Source organism: Drosophila montana, unplaced genomic scaffold (assembly GCF_035044405.1).
Source record: "Drosophila montana isolate Dmon_TW-CO22-7 unplaced genomic scaffold, ASM3504440v1 contig_1_1, whole genome shotgun sequence".
Taxonomy (NCBI): Eukaryota; Metazoa; Arthropoda; class Insecta; order Diptera; family Drosophilidae; genus Drosophila; species Drosophila montana.
Window position 1 is genome coordinate 1,363,411 of NW_026996920.1, and position 14,190 is coordinate 1,377,600.

At 38.7% G+C, this 14,190-nt stretch overlaps 2 protein-coding genes across 3 annotated transcripts; both read left to right on the forward strand.

The window, feature by feature from the left end:
• The first annotated feature begins 3,424 nt into the window (after positions 1–3,424).
• On the forward strand, positions 3,425–4,746 carry LOC135426259 (uncharacterized). 2 transcript variants are annotated; one of them, XM_064679290.1, is made up of 3 exons: positions 3,425–3,574; positions 3,651–4,557; positions 4,612–4,746. In XM_064679290.1, exons 1-3 carry the CDS (start codon positions 3,525–3,527, stop codon positions 4,666–4,668), a joined length of 1,014 nt encoding a protein of 337 aa, XP_064535360.1. In that variant the 5' UTR covers positions 3,425–3,524; the 3' UTR covers positions 4,669–4,746. The 2 variants fall into 2 exon arrangements, with proteins under 2 accessions (XP_064535360.1, XP_064535361.1); XM_064679291.1 differs by having other exon boundaries at positions 4,615–4,746.
• A 2,815-nt stretch (positions 4,747–7,561) lies between these two features.
• Positions 7,562–9,218, forward strand: LOC135426255 (venom allergen 5). The gene is made up of 2 exons (XM_064679286.1): positions 7,562–7,802; positions 7,878–9,218. Exons 1-2 carry the CDS (start codon positions 7,593–7,595, stop codon positions 8,421–8,423), a joined length of 756 nt encoding a protein of 251 aa, XP_064535356.1. The 5' UTR covers positions 7,562–7,592; the 3' UTR covers positions 8,424–9,218.
• The last annotated feature ends 4,972 nt before the right edge of the window (positions 9,219–14,190 follow it).

Genomic DNA, 14,190 nt, shown 5'->3' on the forward strand with positions numbered 1-14,190 from the left:
TATTTGAGTACAGGAACAGTTTTTCGACAGGATATGTCCTCTCTCTCTCTGCTGCCCGTTCATTAAGAGTTTTCAATCAATACAATAATTGGATATCCTTTGACTCTTCCGTTGACAATTTCTATCAACAAGCCAAGACATGCTGCTGGAATAAACATCCTTTCGAGTATCTCAAGTCTACTTAGCTGAATTGATGACAACGCATTAGGTCAGGCGGCAAATTAAGCCAACATAATGCGTATGAAATGGCATTCGAATCAACAAAAAAGATACGATTCCCTATTAAGCCCAGCATCGAGGCGGTGGATCGGGAGCCGTGTCTAAACCGGCCATAAGAATTATGCATGCGTACCCGTGCCTTGTATATGCTGGCAGTCTGCCGGCTGGCGGCCTGATTCGGAAAACCATAAATTGTTGTAATGCGAGGGATGGCAATTTGGCAATTTTATAGCTAGTTTTGGCTATGTTCACAGGCAGTTGGAAACAGCTGAAATTGGCAGTTGCCAAAGGGATTGAAGGATATTCTGAAAACTATTCTGGTTTAATCTGTCAAATTATATCAAAAGAAAATAAGTGAAAGCTTCTGGATAATTGGTTGTATACACCAGACATCAAGTACTGTATTGAAATAAGTTATTATTGAACCCACAAAAGAACTTCTCTATAAGCGCAAAATTGTCAAAAGTTCACTTGGCTACAAAAAATCACAGGGCAAATGTTGCCTTTTCCAAGAAAACACCTTAGCTTTGAAATTAAGATGCTTCCCTTTGCCTTTTGTGCCAACATTTTACACTTTTGGCCAATTTGTGCTCAGTTAGCTAATTTAGCCATTTTCAGCTATGTTTGACATGAGATTCAGCTACTTTTTATTAAAGCCACAGTCAACAACACGGCACACTAAAGAAACGACACGTACAGCTCGCAGGCTTCAGCTTGCGAGAGAGAGAGAGAGAGAGAGTAAAGGAGGGGGAGAGAGTCGAAGAAATTATGTTGCAAATAAATACATGTATTAAATATTCGTTCGTGCCCAAAAATAAGTAAATGCATGCACTTTTCTACCATAATTGGCAATTTGCGTTTGTCGCTCGTGTCATGTTAGTTTCCCACTAGTCATTTTCGTATCTAGTTCCCCTTGCCTTACCTCTAATAAGACTCTTTTGTGACATCTTAGATTCATGGCTTGTACGGGTTTTGGCCTGTGACCGGTAATTACGACGACAGGCTTATTAGCAGATGCAAGTGTCATACGTAAGTATCTTCGAGGGCAGCCACTATGGCAGTACTACATATATAAAAGCCAAAGTTGATAGAGGACTTGACTGGGACACCACCTGAACCCAGCAGCAAGCTGTTGTCATTCTATCTTACTTTAGTACACAAAATCTCAAACATACATGCGGATGTGCTTCTTGTTTCCGCTACATTGGACTATGGAAAATGCAAGACTGAATGACTCAAATGCTTTTGGTCTGTGTCCTATATAATTTTCAAAGCTCAATTACGGCATTCCCAGGTGTGTATATGCAAATGCGCAACAATTTACTTTTAATTATTTATTTTTGGTTTACCTTTATTTATTTATTTTTATTTATTTTTTATTTATTTTTTGGTTTTTGCATCTTGCTGGAAAACGAGGAAGGAATCTAAAATAGGAAAAAACAGTTCAAGAGTGGTTGGTTAACGACGGAAGATTAGGAAGAAGAGGCCTCCTGGAGTACGATACATACTGAGTTTAACATATTGAGTTTAAGCCTAGTAAGTCAAAAAGTAAAAATTGCTTTCGATCCTGGCTATTTTCATACTGCGGAGAGCACACACACCTGAGCAGGGGATTAAAGGGATATAACCTTTAAGCGTGATGTACAGAAGTGTCTTTATGGAGGGGTCGTTTAATAAATGAATTCAAGTACACCTTTGACCTCATTAACCATGGCTGAAATATTAACTGATAGGATACGTTGAAATTGATTGTGGTAGATTAAATAATTCACAAGATAGGACCTAGTACGATTGAAGGACATATATGTTACATATGTTACGTGCTATAAAATTAACACTTAAAACTTTTTGGTTTGCCATTTAGCTCATTAGTAAACTAAGCTCATAACGGATATGAGATGCTAAAGATTTCCGCTTACAAATATTTTGTTTTGTGTGCTGACTCGGAAACAGGAGTAGCCACATTCGCCTCCAGGTCGCCGCCGCTTCCGTTTCCGGCGACAGTTGGAAAACTAGCAGATGGTGCGGCATTTATTCTTTAAAACCGTTTACTTGGCTAGCGCCAACACATTCATAAATTCACACAGGACCCACCTCTTTAGCTACCCAGCTCCCCTTCCCTTCCCTTGATAAACAGGTCGTATGCGTGTGAGGCCAGGTAAATTTGCAGGGCCAGGTATATTTGCATGCAGGGCTTTTGTTTTTGGCGCCTGGCAGCGAGCTCAGTGGGTAAATGGGAACAACATTCGCCGTTTTATAAATGCAAGTGCAAATTGTTAGGCGCGTTGGCGACCACAACAAATGTGGCCGCAAAGTAATCAGAAAACAAAGAAGAGCGTCGGGGCGTGCCCGACTAGGATATACCCCGCCGTTACAAATATTCAATAGCATGCAAGCACAAAAACACAAATACACTCGCAAAGCTCGAGCTTTAAATGTTAGTTTATAATTTCAATTTTCGAGGGAACGAAATATTATGTATCCTATACAATAAAATTTGATTAAAACACGTTTCAAAATGAATATTAGACGATATAATTAATATGAGAAACGAGCTACCGATGTTTTTTGTTTCTACCAAATTCTATTCAGATTTTCATATTCATATTCAGCAGCAGATGACCATCTATATCTAAAAATCTATCTCCACCTACTTAGTAGAAAAGGGATAAAAATGAAAAACAATAATACAAATTATATTTGGCACGCCGAAGTTAAAATACCCTCATGGCTTACGGACTTGCAGATATTTGAGGAGAACTGAGAGGCGCTGAGTTTGGTGAAGATATATTGAAGAACAACAAATCCGAATTTTCAACCCATTTTTTATATAGAGCTTTATGACACAGCATTCCGATGTTAAAAGGACTGTGCTCATATGTAGGATTTAGCGGGCCACCTTTAGGCCCGTTGTGATACCCTAGATTTTTTTTTTTAAACAACCTAAGGGGAGATGCTAGCATTAAAAGAGGTCACATTTTAACGCCTGGACGAATTTAGCTTAAATTGTTAATGTGAGAAATATATATATTCTGTCTCTCCTATCTCCTATTTTATATTCTAAACTATTTAGCAGAAGTTTGATGTCAAGCTGCAAAATGTTATATCTGAGATTTGAGGAACTGCGAAATTTACGTTGCCTGCTTTCAAAGTATTCTCACCAAGGTTTAGATGGCTTTTGAATATAATTCCAGTGCTGTGCACTGGTTTGTATAATAAAAGCAGCGTAACACAACACTGCTTGTCAAAGCTATTTGATTTGATCTGATGTCAAATAAAATGACAAAGCATGTTTCAGTCGCAAAATGGCTACGCTGGAATTAGGTAACAAATCTAAGAAAAAGGATGACAAACTGTGAGTAGAGCTGCTTAAATTAAATATTTAATATATAGATCTATAAATCAATATATATATTTGTTCCGCTTTATAGCAACAAGTTTATCTGTCCCATCACGTATACCAGTCAGTTGCCCGACCCAACTGTGGGCTGCAAATTTCTGCCGTGTGGAAAAACTTTGCTAGACTTTACCACAGAGCCGGTATCCTTTCCGCAGCTCGAAACGCAGTTTAGCTATCAGTTTAAGGGGCTGCAGTTGCTCTTTGATATCGATCTGGTCAACCCAGGTATTTACGCGCACAGCAACGGGGAGGCAATCGAAATGGATCCCAAGGATGCCGGCCTACTCGCGGACATTGAGGCGCTGCACATTAACAATCAAAAGCCAAAGGCGCTGCATAGCTTTCCGACCCGCGCCCAGGAGTGCCGCGAGCTATTTGCCAAAGAGCGAACCGCTGTGCCTCGGCCACGCGCAGGTCTTCAACGGCTGCAGCCGGAGCCAGAGCATCTGGAGCTCGAGTCCTTCAGCCTTGAGCAGCAGAAGCAGATCGTTCAACAAACATTCGTTGATATTGAGAAGCCTCTGGGATGCCATCCCACAAAGTCGGCAAGCACCGCACGACCCGTCGCCCAGCTGCCCATTTTTCCTGAGGCCAACTACTCGCAATATGAGCACGAACTCGTCCAGGTTCAGTTTGGTATTCCGCCCAGCGGCAATAGCAACGGGCTGCTCAAGGACTGCGGAAACTATTTGGTCAACTTTAAGGTAAAACCCGAGCCGCTATTCAAGCAGATTCAGCACACCTCTGGCCAAAGCCTAGTCACTTACCTCGCCGAGGAGCGCTACAAGGAGGAGCGCACCGCGGACAGCGCCGACCGTGGGGAACGCTTTATGCTGCGGGAGAAGGATGGCAGCATCTATTACCAGGCAGTCAGCAAGCACATCAAGTTGCGCAAGGAGCGACCGAGTCCACAAGCTACGGCCAACGTCTGTCTGCTGGTAAGCCAAAAGAATGTATATTCCCTATTTCGTATAATTATGTCTACTTTCCAGCAGATCAAGCGCACTAAGGATAATCCTCAACAGCTAAGCTCCGGAATCAAGAAGTAGTTTGAGAAATCAATCAATACATTTTTGATCTGTAGAATTGCAAAAACTTTCTTCGCAAATTGCAATCTTTTTTGGAAAGGAACGTCTATCATTGTATATGCTTCTTAATTAATTCCAATTTAGCATCCGACTATTTAATCGTATAGCTCTTATGGGCAGAATCCTTCAAATATGTTCGGAAGGGTGTTTATTTTTTGCTTTTCGAAGATAGCCGTTCTTCCTACTTAATAGTTAAGATATCGATCCTATAGGAGCTATACGATATGGTGCTTCTACCCGCCCTATTTTTTACTGCCTGAAACAGAAAGACGGAATTTAATGAATAAGATTATATAGCATACTTTATGGGGTCGGAGATGTTTCCTGTGCTTTACACATTTCATGACAAAATTGGAATGCCCTTCACGTGGTTATAAAACCACAACTCTATAAAATTTATATTTATTAGTCTTAATACCAAAGCTAAGGACTAAATTTTCCGATATATTTCGAATTCTATTCAATATTTTCGAGATTTTTAGACTGCTTTACGTCTGTCTGCTTCGGTGTAAAAAATTAAGGATAAAACTGCGCAGTAAATTAAAAATATAGAAAGTCGAAAGTTACAACAAAACTCGATTAAATTTAATTTAATAAGTACCAAGTTGTACCAAAGACAATATAAATGCTTTTTACATATATTATTGTCCTTGAACCTGTTAAGCTGAGGAATTTTTCCCCTTTATGAGTAACAGTCAGAATAAAGGGGGCAATTAACAGAGGAACTGCCAAATAACTTTAGTACAAATGGCATAACAGTTGTCAAACACAGCAGCAAAATTCCTTAGCAGCACTTGTAAGGTTGTGATCTTAGCTAAACCATACTGGTAATAACAGCTGCTGTGAACAACATTAGCAACAACAATGGATTTACATAGTGTTATGGCAGTGATGGCAGCGTTGACCACATCAACATCAACCGAGATAACTGTTGAAATAACATGCATAATAACTTGGATAAATGTAACGCTACATGCCAAATATTAACAGAAATACTAAGAAGGACAAGAACAAACAACTGCAGCAGAGGCCTCACTAACAGTTTCTGCTTAAAAAAAGTCACTGCAGCCACATATACTACAGATGTACCAAAACATGGTAACATAATATTTTGGTTTTCATACTACTTGGTTTATATACACTAAAAGCTTTTAACGGATCTCTTTCTTCATCTTACCTCATTTAATCGGTCAACCTTAATAGTTCTAAATTCTGTCCTACTGTTTTTTAGGGACTGCGCGACTGGAAGATACCCTGAACCTTCTGCTATGTAAAGCTTATTGTTTATTATTATTTATTTATTTATTATGAAATTCTCTACAGTATACCTTGATGTGCAATAGAATATTTGTATATTTGCAGCCTTACAACCCAATATCTTCAACAGCTTGGCTCAACTCTGCAAAAAACTGTTAAGTAACATACGGAGAAACTAACGGTCATGCCAAAATAAACATTTCCCTAGCATGTACAACTTGTGCGTTCACAGTGTCAACCCCTAATTTGCAACCCCTGCGCATTTTTCGGAGTGACGGCGAATTCAGAACGTTCTGCAAAAGCTCCCTTTGCTTGTTGCCGGCATCGGCTGCCGCTTGGCATAGAAATGCCCAGTTGCCGTTTCAATTGGCGGTGGGCGCCCTCGCAGGCAAGTGTACACTAGTACTAGTACCCTAATGGAATCCCGGCACTCCGGAAGTGCTCCACGTGTCCAACGGCTTATAGTGTGACAAGTATGTGGCGTCGCGAGTGTCTGAAAACACAAGTATTTGGCGCTGGCATTGAAAATAAAACAAAAGCAAGTAAAGTTACAAATAGCAATCCGAGCTGCAGCAAAGTGTTAATTCCCAACTAGCATAGTTTAAGGAAGTTTCTGAACTCATACTCCAGGCACAATTCCAAAGTAAGATACTTAAATCAAGGCTTCAATCCGGCTTTGAACCGGCTCTCAAATTGAACCAAACCAGATCTTCAAGACACAGATCAACTTGAGCCCGGATTTGGAGATTTGAAATTATGAATGTTGATCCTTCTAGTGGCTGAGCGGTACGAGTTTGTTTTTTAAATGATTAAGAAGTTTCCCCGTTTCCAAGCAATCTAATAAAATCAATATCGATATCCAATTTTTGAGCATAGCTTCTAGGTTTCAAGAGCTAAAGAAGATGGTGTTTTTCATATTATCCTCCTTTTTTTTTTGTCTAACATTAGCCAATTGGCATACCATAACTTTTTATTATAAATAAATTAAGATTAAGAGATTGAGGAAATTTTGTTGTCAAATAAGATCAGCTTTCGGATAAACCCCGACTATATTCTCTCCCTGGCGATGATCATTAAAAAATGGGAACAATTTACGAGGCTGTGCGTTCAAATCGAAACATTTGTTTGTGGATGTGGAAATCTAGCGACAACCGTTGACTCAAGACTGGGAATCGAGATAAGGGAAATATTTATGGCCTAAACCCATTGGAAATGGGTTAATATGGACAGAAGGAGTCAAATCCGATCCTACTAAATGTATATAATCAACGACAGGGTCTAGCTTTATGTAAGAATGCGTCGATTAGAGAGATCATTCTATATCGATTCAGCTCGTTGAGCTAATCACGAATTTATATATATTTATATATAAAGAGTCGAAATAAGCTTCTTCTTCCTGCTGATTACATATTTTAATGGGTATAAAAATTGTATGCATGATATTTGATTCGGACCTGTCGAAATTTGATAATATAGTTAAAATTTTTACACGTGTTGATGCTCACATAACATTTGGTATTAGTGCTGCTTTAATGTTTAAGTATGTGGAACATGAATCGAATTGCAAATTGAGTTAAAAAGAGTTGAGAATGGGATTCTCAATGCAGTAAGTGAAAGACCCTTCAGAGATGCACATTCGACTAGTTCTTGTACTCACGCATTTTCAGTTAATTTTAATAGGCATATATGCCAATCCGTTTAAAGTGACTCTCTATGGGACTAAGACCCCCCATTACGTGATGCGCGGATCAATGGACGTGCCAGTCAAGCCCGTGGACTATTGTCAAAAAGGACTCTGCCCGAAAGGAGAACGTCACATTTGCTGTAAAAACGAGTTTGTAAGTTGTCTGTCGACTGGCCACAGTTGAGCCCGATCCGAATATACAAATTGCAATTACCATATTCCATGTAAGTGGGGTGACAACTGTCCGAAGCCACGCGACGGCGTCAACATGGAAAGGTACAGGACTAATATTTTGGACTATCATAATAATCTACGGAATCGCATGCACATGAAAATGAATCATCTGCCATCGGCCAAAACACTTCGGCTCCTCCGCTGGGACGAAGAACTCTCCGTTGTGGCAATGCGTGTTACAAATTTCTGCAACAATATCACGGGCAGCAATTGTGTGAACATTCCACGTTACTTGAACGTGGCTCAGAGCTCAGCCTCCAAGCAGTACGAGCATATAAACATACCGAAATTGCTCTATATGATATTAGTTAACCTTTGGTCAGAGAAGTATTATACATTTAACGCTTCCTATGTACACTCATTCCCGGAAAATGCTTCGGAAGATGATCAGCTATTTGCCAATATGATAAATCAGAGGGTCGATAGATTGGGTTGCGGCATGTTACTTCATGGCAGTGCAGGCACGTCCACATTCTATTTCACCTGTTTGTATAATGAAAAAATCAAGCCTGGACAACAATTGTATGAAATAGCGACATAAAATTTCTGCTTAAAATCTATTTCAAATTATCTAAATATTTAAATAAAACTTATTTCCGCATGCACGCTACTTGAGATCGGCTCGACCGATTTGCCGGAAAAGCTTCAACAGATCCCAGAAACCCCTCAACCACAGATTGCTTGTACATTCGCAACTCTGTTAATTAATCGCCTAGACCATGGGCAAGGACGTGGTCTGTATGAAAGAAAGTTTAGGGAAGATCCATTAGAAAATACGACGGAGAAATCTGTTTGTAATTTACCTAATTAAACGCAGCCTTGCATTATTTTGGCTGTAACAGAGCATAATTAAACTTTGGCTATGGGCAAAACAAGTTTGAGTCTTCCATTAGCCTTTTAATTCTTCTTCACCTTATTTTTGATCTGATCGCAGAAGTAAATGCTTAAGGGATTGTCCAACATCCAAACATCCCTTTTCAATTAGGAAAAATTAACCATTTGAAAGCGTTTGGAAATAAGTGAGTCTAAGACCCAAGACAAGAAAAATCTTAACCAAATATGTAAAGAAACGATACGGCAACTGTGAGAGAAGGATGTGCCCCAAACCTCCGAGGTTTTATTCAAGAAGAGCTTTCGCTGTAAGAGGAGGGTTTTGAAGCTGACGATAGCTCCATTGAAGAAATGAATATTTTTTTATTTTTTATTTTTATTTATTTATTACTGGTCGACAAAAACGAGTGTCTTCCTAATTATTCAATACATTGTACATGCATTATGAAAATTAAATATTAAAAACCTAGTTAGAATACACCAATTTTTCTAATAGCATAACCGACACGATTGAGGTGTTTTATTTCCCCGTCCGGCCAGCTATGCCCCTTTTCACAGCTAATTTTATCAGAGACGCTATTCGAGCCTACAACTAAGAAGAAGGGTGTAAGTAGAAAAAATAGTGTGCTTAAGTAAAATTAAAAATAATCTTAATTTACTATATTATTTAAGAAAATACAATAAGTAGGAAAAAAGAGAGAAAGTAGTTGTTAATAAAGTAAAGAAATGTATACTAGATATATAGAGTGTTAAGTGAATAGGATAAAGATATATATATGATGGGAAATACAGGGGAAAATTTATAGCTTATCCGGCAAGCTATGCCCTTTTGAACACTATGCGTTGAGTTCTTTTGCAGACTTCCGAGTCTCCGCCTTTCAGAGAAGTATCAAAGGCATTGGTGGGATCAATGATAAATCAATCCTGCGCGAAGGTTGCGTTCAGTCTTCCGATGAATATCTGAAGGATAAAGTGGCTCATTGGATAGTTGGCTTTGAAAAGCTAGGAATCACACAGTTTCGCGATTAGTGAGCCAAGTATATTTCTAATCAATGTACATATATCAATGTAATAAGTGTTGATTCGTTTGTCGCAGATGGGCGCCAAATTGAAGAGAAGCCGCCAGCTAAGCTTGCCGATAAGAAAAAGTTACGGCAATCTGCGATTCTTAGATCCAGCGTTCTTGTGGTATTTAAAGATATTTTAAAGTCGCCAAGAATTGGAGAACGGCAACAGAAATTTACGAAAAATCCACAATTTACGGCTGTATCAGTTCCGTAAGCTATTTTTGTGCCACATCTTGACTGCATAGTGTGTTCCCCAACTTGATTGATTGATGTGCAAAATAATGCAGCATTCGCTCTAGCTGCACTGCATCCAAATCGTAATAGAGGAACTTTCGACGACACAAAATTGCTGAGGCTATTGATTTTATTGCTTGAAGGTATCCAGTATAAGATGGAAATGTGGTACAATTCATGTTAGAAAAAAAATTAATGATTGATTTTGTTGGCTTTCACGGAGAGTGCGGACTTTATCCCAAATCCAAGCTGGCAATAGAAATTTTGCTTGCAATGCCAGGGGTTAGGACAAGGCTAAGAACTTAAATAAAATTTAAATGTAATCCATTTTAATGATAGCACCATAATAATTAGTCTATAATTTACTGAGTTATTTATACTAAGTGTATGCGAGTCAACGAGAAGTAGATATACATATGTATTTCGCTGAGAACATTTCCAATGAACAATAAAAAAGGGAATTTATTTCGGCTCCGCATCTCCGATTCTCTTGATGAAGAAATGTCCTTATGGCCTTTAAATATGATATTTTTTCATACCATATGTCAAAATCGATTAAATAAAAATGGGGCTCTATCTATTATTTTAAATAAACTTGATCTGAGTGGGCAATAAAAGAAAAACATATTAAAATTGAACAATTGATAAAAGTCTTTTATAAAGAAATAGTTTCTGTCCAACAGCAGCAGCAGTCGGCGCCGACGTAGACGTTAAATGCAGTACAAGCAACGCGGTCGATGCTGGCAGTGCAGAATGCAGATACATAGCGAAAGCAGCGTAAAATCGGCGCCGACGCGCCGTCAACGTCGCCAGCAGCAGTAATGACGCTGGTTTTTAGCATAATGCAACAACAACAACTGGCCATTTTGTAACGGTAAGTGCGCCCTTTATACTCTATTCTCTCTACCTCTCTCTCTCTCACTCTAAAACTGTTTGGCTTTTAGTCCACGGCTAATTTCCTTCATTTTTATTGGCGTAAAAAAATGTATTGCATACTTTTAGACGCTACAGCAAAATTGTATCTATGTTTACATACGCGTGCAATGCGGAAAAGTAAACAGAAAACAAAATGGTGGCGGGCGACACGAGCAAGAAGGCTTCTCTGACTCGATGAGATATATATATATATATAAAATTTCAATAAGTTTGAACAGCCTGTGCGATATAGTCGATGGTCGTTTGTCTGTCCGCGAATGAAGCTCTGTTTTAAATCTATCGTCATTAAACTTTGTATGGGTCCGTATTTTTATGTCAGACTCGGTCGTGTTCAAATTTTATTGATATAGATGATAATTATTATAAATTATAAATGATAATTATGATGATTTTGTGATTATACGAATACTCTATGGCGCAATAAGAGCTAATGCACAAAATTTAATCAGAAGTTAAACACATGCAATCATATGCGTGCGTTCCCTTTCGAATTCTATAAATATAATTGAATTGCTGTGCTTTTTTAATTAATTCCCGAAAAATGTACAAGTTAACACTTTGAACATATTAGATGGTTAATGAGCAGAGGAAATTTGTATGTTTAAACATTTTTTTATCGTTAAGCTTGAGCAAGCGAGGACGTCACGCGTGCAGCTTCTGGTTTTGGCAGAAGAAGGCTTAGGGTATCGCTTAGTCGGGAACGCTCGACTAGAGCACTTTTACTTATATATCTTGACCAAACCTTGCAAATACGAGCCATATATTTAAAAGGGTGTTTAATCTGTGGCGGGCCGAAGATAGCAGTTATTTATTGTATTTAAAAGCATATAAACCAGACTTTTGCTTTTTTATCAAGTTCCAAATTGTGGGTAGTTGTTTTAGATTGACTTTAGGGCCCTTTCATGAAGTCGGGTACTCAATTTCATCTGAGAAATGGGACAAGAGCTGCCGGGTAATGTTCAAGTACGTTGCAAGGGCTGCAGTTGACACCATCTTATAAAATAATTTTCCTTTCGACTTGACATTATTTGGTCGTTGCTGGGAAAGCGGCTGAAACTCTAGGCATCTGTCTTATCCACCTCTTTTTCCATTACTCCATTTAATTTTTTGTGCAGTGTAATGTGAATATTTTTTAGTGCCAGGCAGAGGTTGCATCATGGGACAAGGTAAGGGAAATTTAAGCGCAGTCATTCGACAACCAGCAACAAAAGCTAGCTCGACTTGAGTAACTCATAAATCTTACTTCCTGCCTGTCTGGCAGTAAGCAAAGCGTTTTTGCTCAAATCGCACTTGGCCAGAAAATAAACGGCCAGCTTTTATATACTTTATTCGGGTTGTTCTGGCATAGCTAAGAACTTTATAATTTGAGATATTGTCTAATCAATGTTTTCTTGATTGCAGATCTTAGCTCTTGTGGATTATCTGTAGTACGCTTTATTTGCTATGAGGTAAAAATATTTATACAAAATTGTAAATATACATTCTTTTGGCTTAAAAGCAGATAGACGTTGGAGTAACTTGGTCGTTGATCAGCACCATATTTAGGGCCTTTGAATAATAAGTATAAAGATCAGACAATAAGCTTGAACTTATTTGGGAACACATTTACCAAAGTATGAAGGAATGGGAGTGTTTTTGTGTATGTATAAAGGAGTGCTAGAATGTGTGTAGATGTAACACTACCGAGGAATACAGGGTATCTCCTAGTCAGGCACTCTCAACTAGAGCACTCGCAGGCTAATGCCAGAGTAGGCGCGATTAGCGATGCGATAATGTACACTAGACCCTAGACAGAAATTTTTGCCCTTTCAAAGGTAATCGTCTAAAAGATGGCAGAGTTAGAGCCAAGCGAGAGATAATTCCGGCTAATCGAATACATATTATACTAATTATATACATTCGACTTCCTATTTGTCACATCTAGCCTACTGATATGTTAACAAGGGGTTTTCGAACATTGCTTGATTAGCTAGAATTTCTATTTAAATTCAACACATCTAACTCAATTAAATAATAATAAGTTTTCAGTCATTTAAAGTGAATATGCCAGCAAATTTATGCTTCTTGTTTGGCGACCTTCTTTATTTTAAGTTGATAACCACCTCGAGAACTAGGTTTCGAATTGAAAACAAACAGGTTGTTCTTTTCAGTTTTTCTTTCTTTGATATAATTCGAAAGCTCTCCTGCAGTATGCATCAGGGCTTAAATTATTTTGTTAAATCTAAGTAAACCAACAGCTCAAGCAGATTTAGGTTATAGTTCTAGTTTGCGTGTGGAAAGTCCTCCTGTTTGGGCAAAAGCGTGTGTGAAATTGAACCATATCATTGCCGACTGATGTTGCCTTTACTCTTGGCTGTTGACGTGCATACCATATACTTCAAATAGAGGCTTCTGCTTGTTCCTGGTACCTTTATGGTGCCTTTATGCGACGTTTGTACATTTTCCATAATACGACGAGTGCTTATTTTACCTTCTGCAGCTGCTTCTGCTTACCCATTTTGGTTAAGGCCAACACTTTTATTGCATGTCTTATGGAGATTCTCAAACATTATACATACTCTGCACCTCAACAGGAGGAGGTGGGAAATGCCCCCCCCCCCCTCTACCCCCTGAGCAGGAGAAGAAGTGTAGCTGTGCGTCTGTCAGTCAGTCTTCAATCTCTTTTGTGCCTCGTCGCACGAAATACGCATTTCAGCTTTTCTGGCACACGAGCCGCAAACTGCTAATTTGGTTTGATGTATTGCCCCAGAGACATCCATCAGCAGTTGAAGCCAAAACTGACGCTGACTCTGACGCTCTTTCTCGGCGCTACACATTCAACAATGTTTTCGGGGGGCCAAAATGTGTCTCGACTGTTTGGGCCAACAATTGCTTATGCAATATTTTGAGTAGGTATTTTCTGGCTTGCTCTTTGAGCTCGCATTCAGAGAATGTTTGTTAGTACTTGTTAGTATTTGAGCATATGGCGCAGGCGGACCACTTTATATATATAAAATGAGCTATTTATTAAAATAAAGGCATAATAGTTTTGTGCAAATGCATTTAACAGACGAAAGGATAATGTTTCTAGATCTATATATTCTTGATATATTTATAGACTTAATATTCCGACGTTTATTAAAAATCACTGAAAACTTGGTGGGTTTACAAATTATAATTTTTCCATTTTTGTAAGCAGCTAATCACAAAATTGCAATTTTGGAGGCACAGCCTGGACCTTTGTATATCTATGCCCTGAAC

What these genes read in the sequence shown, in the direction of transcription:
- LOC135426259 (XM_064679290.1), top strand. Translation starts at nt 3,525, where the DNA reads ATGGCTACGCTGGAATTAGGTAACAAATCTAAGAAAAAGGATGACAAA. An exon ending in AAGAAAAAGGATGACAAACT is followed by an intron (nt 3,575 to 3,650) that starts GTGAGTAGAGCT and finishes TCCGCTTTATAG; the next exon opens with CAACAAGTTTATCTGTCCCA. An exon ending in CGGCCAACGTCTGTCTGCTG is followed by an intron (nt 4,558 to 4,611) that starts GTAAGCCAAAAG and finishes TCTACTTTCCAG; the next exon opens with CAGATCAAGCGCACTAAGGA.
- LOC135426255 (XM_064679286.1), top strand. Translation starts at nt 7,593, where the DNA reads ATGCACATTCGACTAGTTCTTGTACTCACGCATTTTCAGTTAATTTTA. An exon ending in TTTGCTGTAAAAACGAGTTT is followed by an intron (nt 7,803 to 7,877) that starts GTAAGTTGTCTG and finishes ATTCCATGTAAG; the next exon opens with TGGGGTGACAACTGTCCGAA.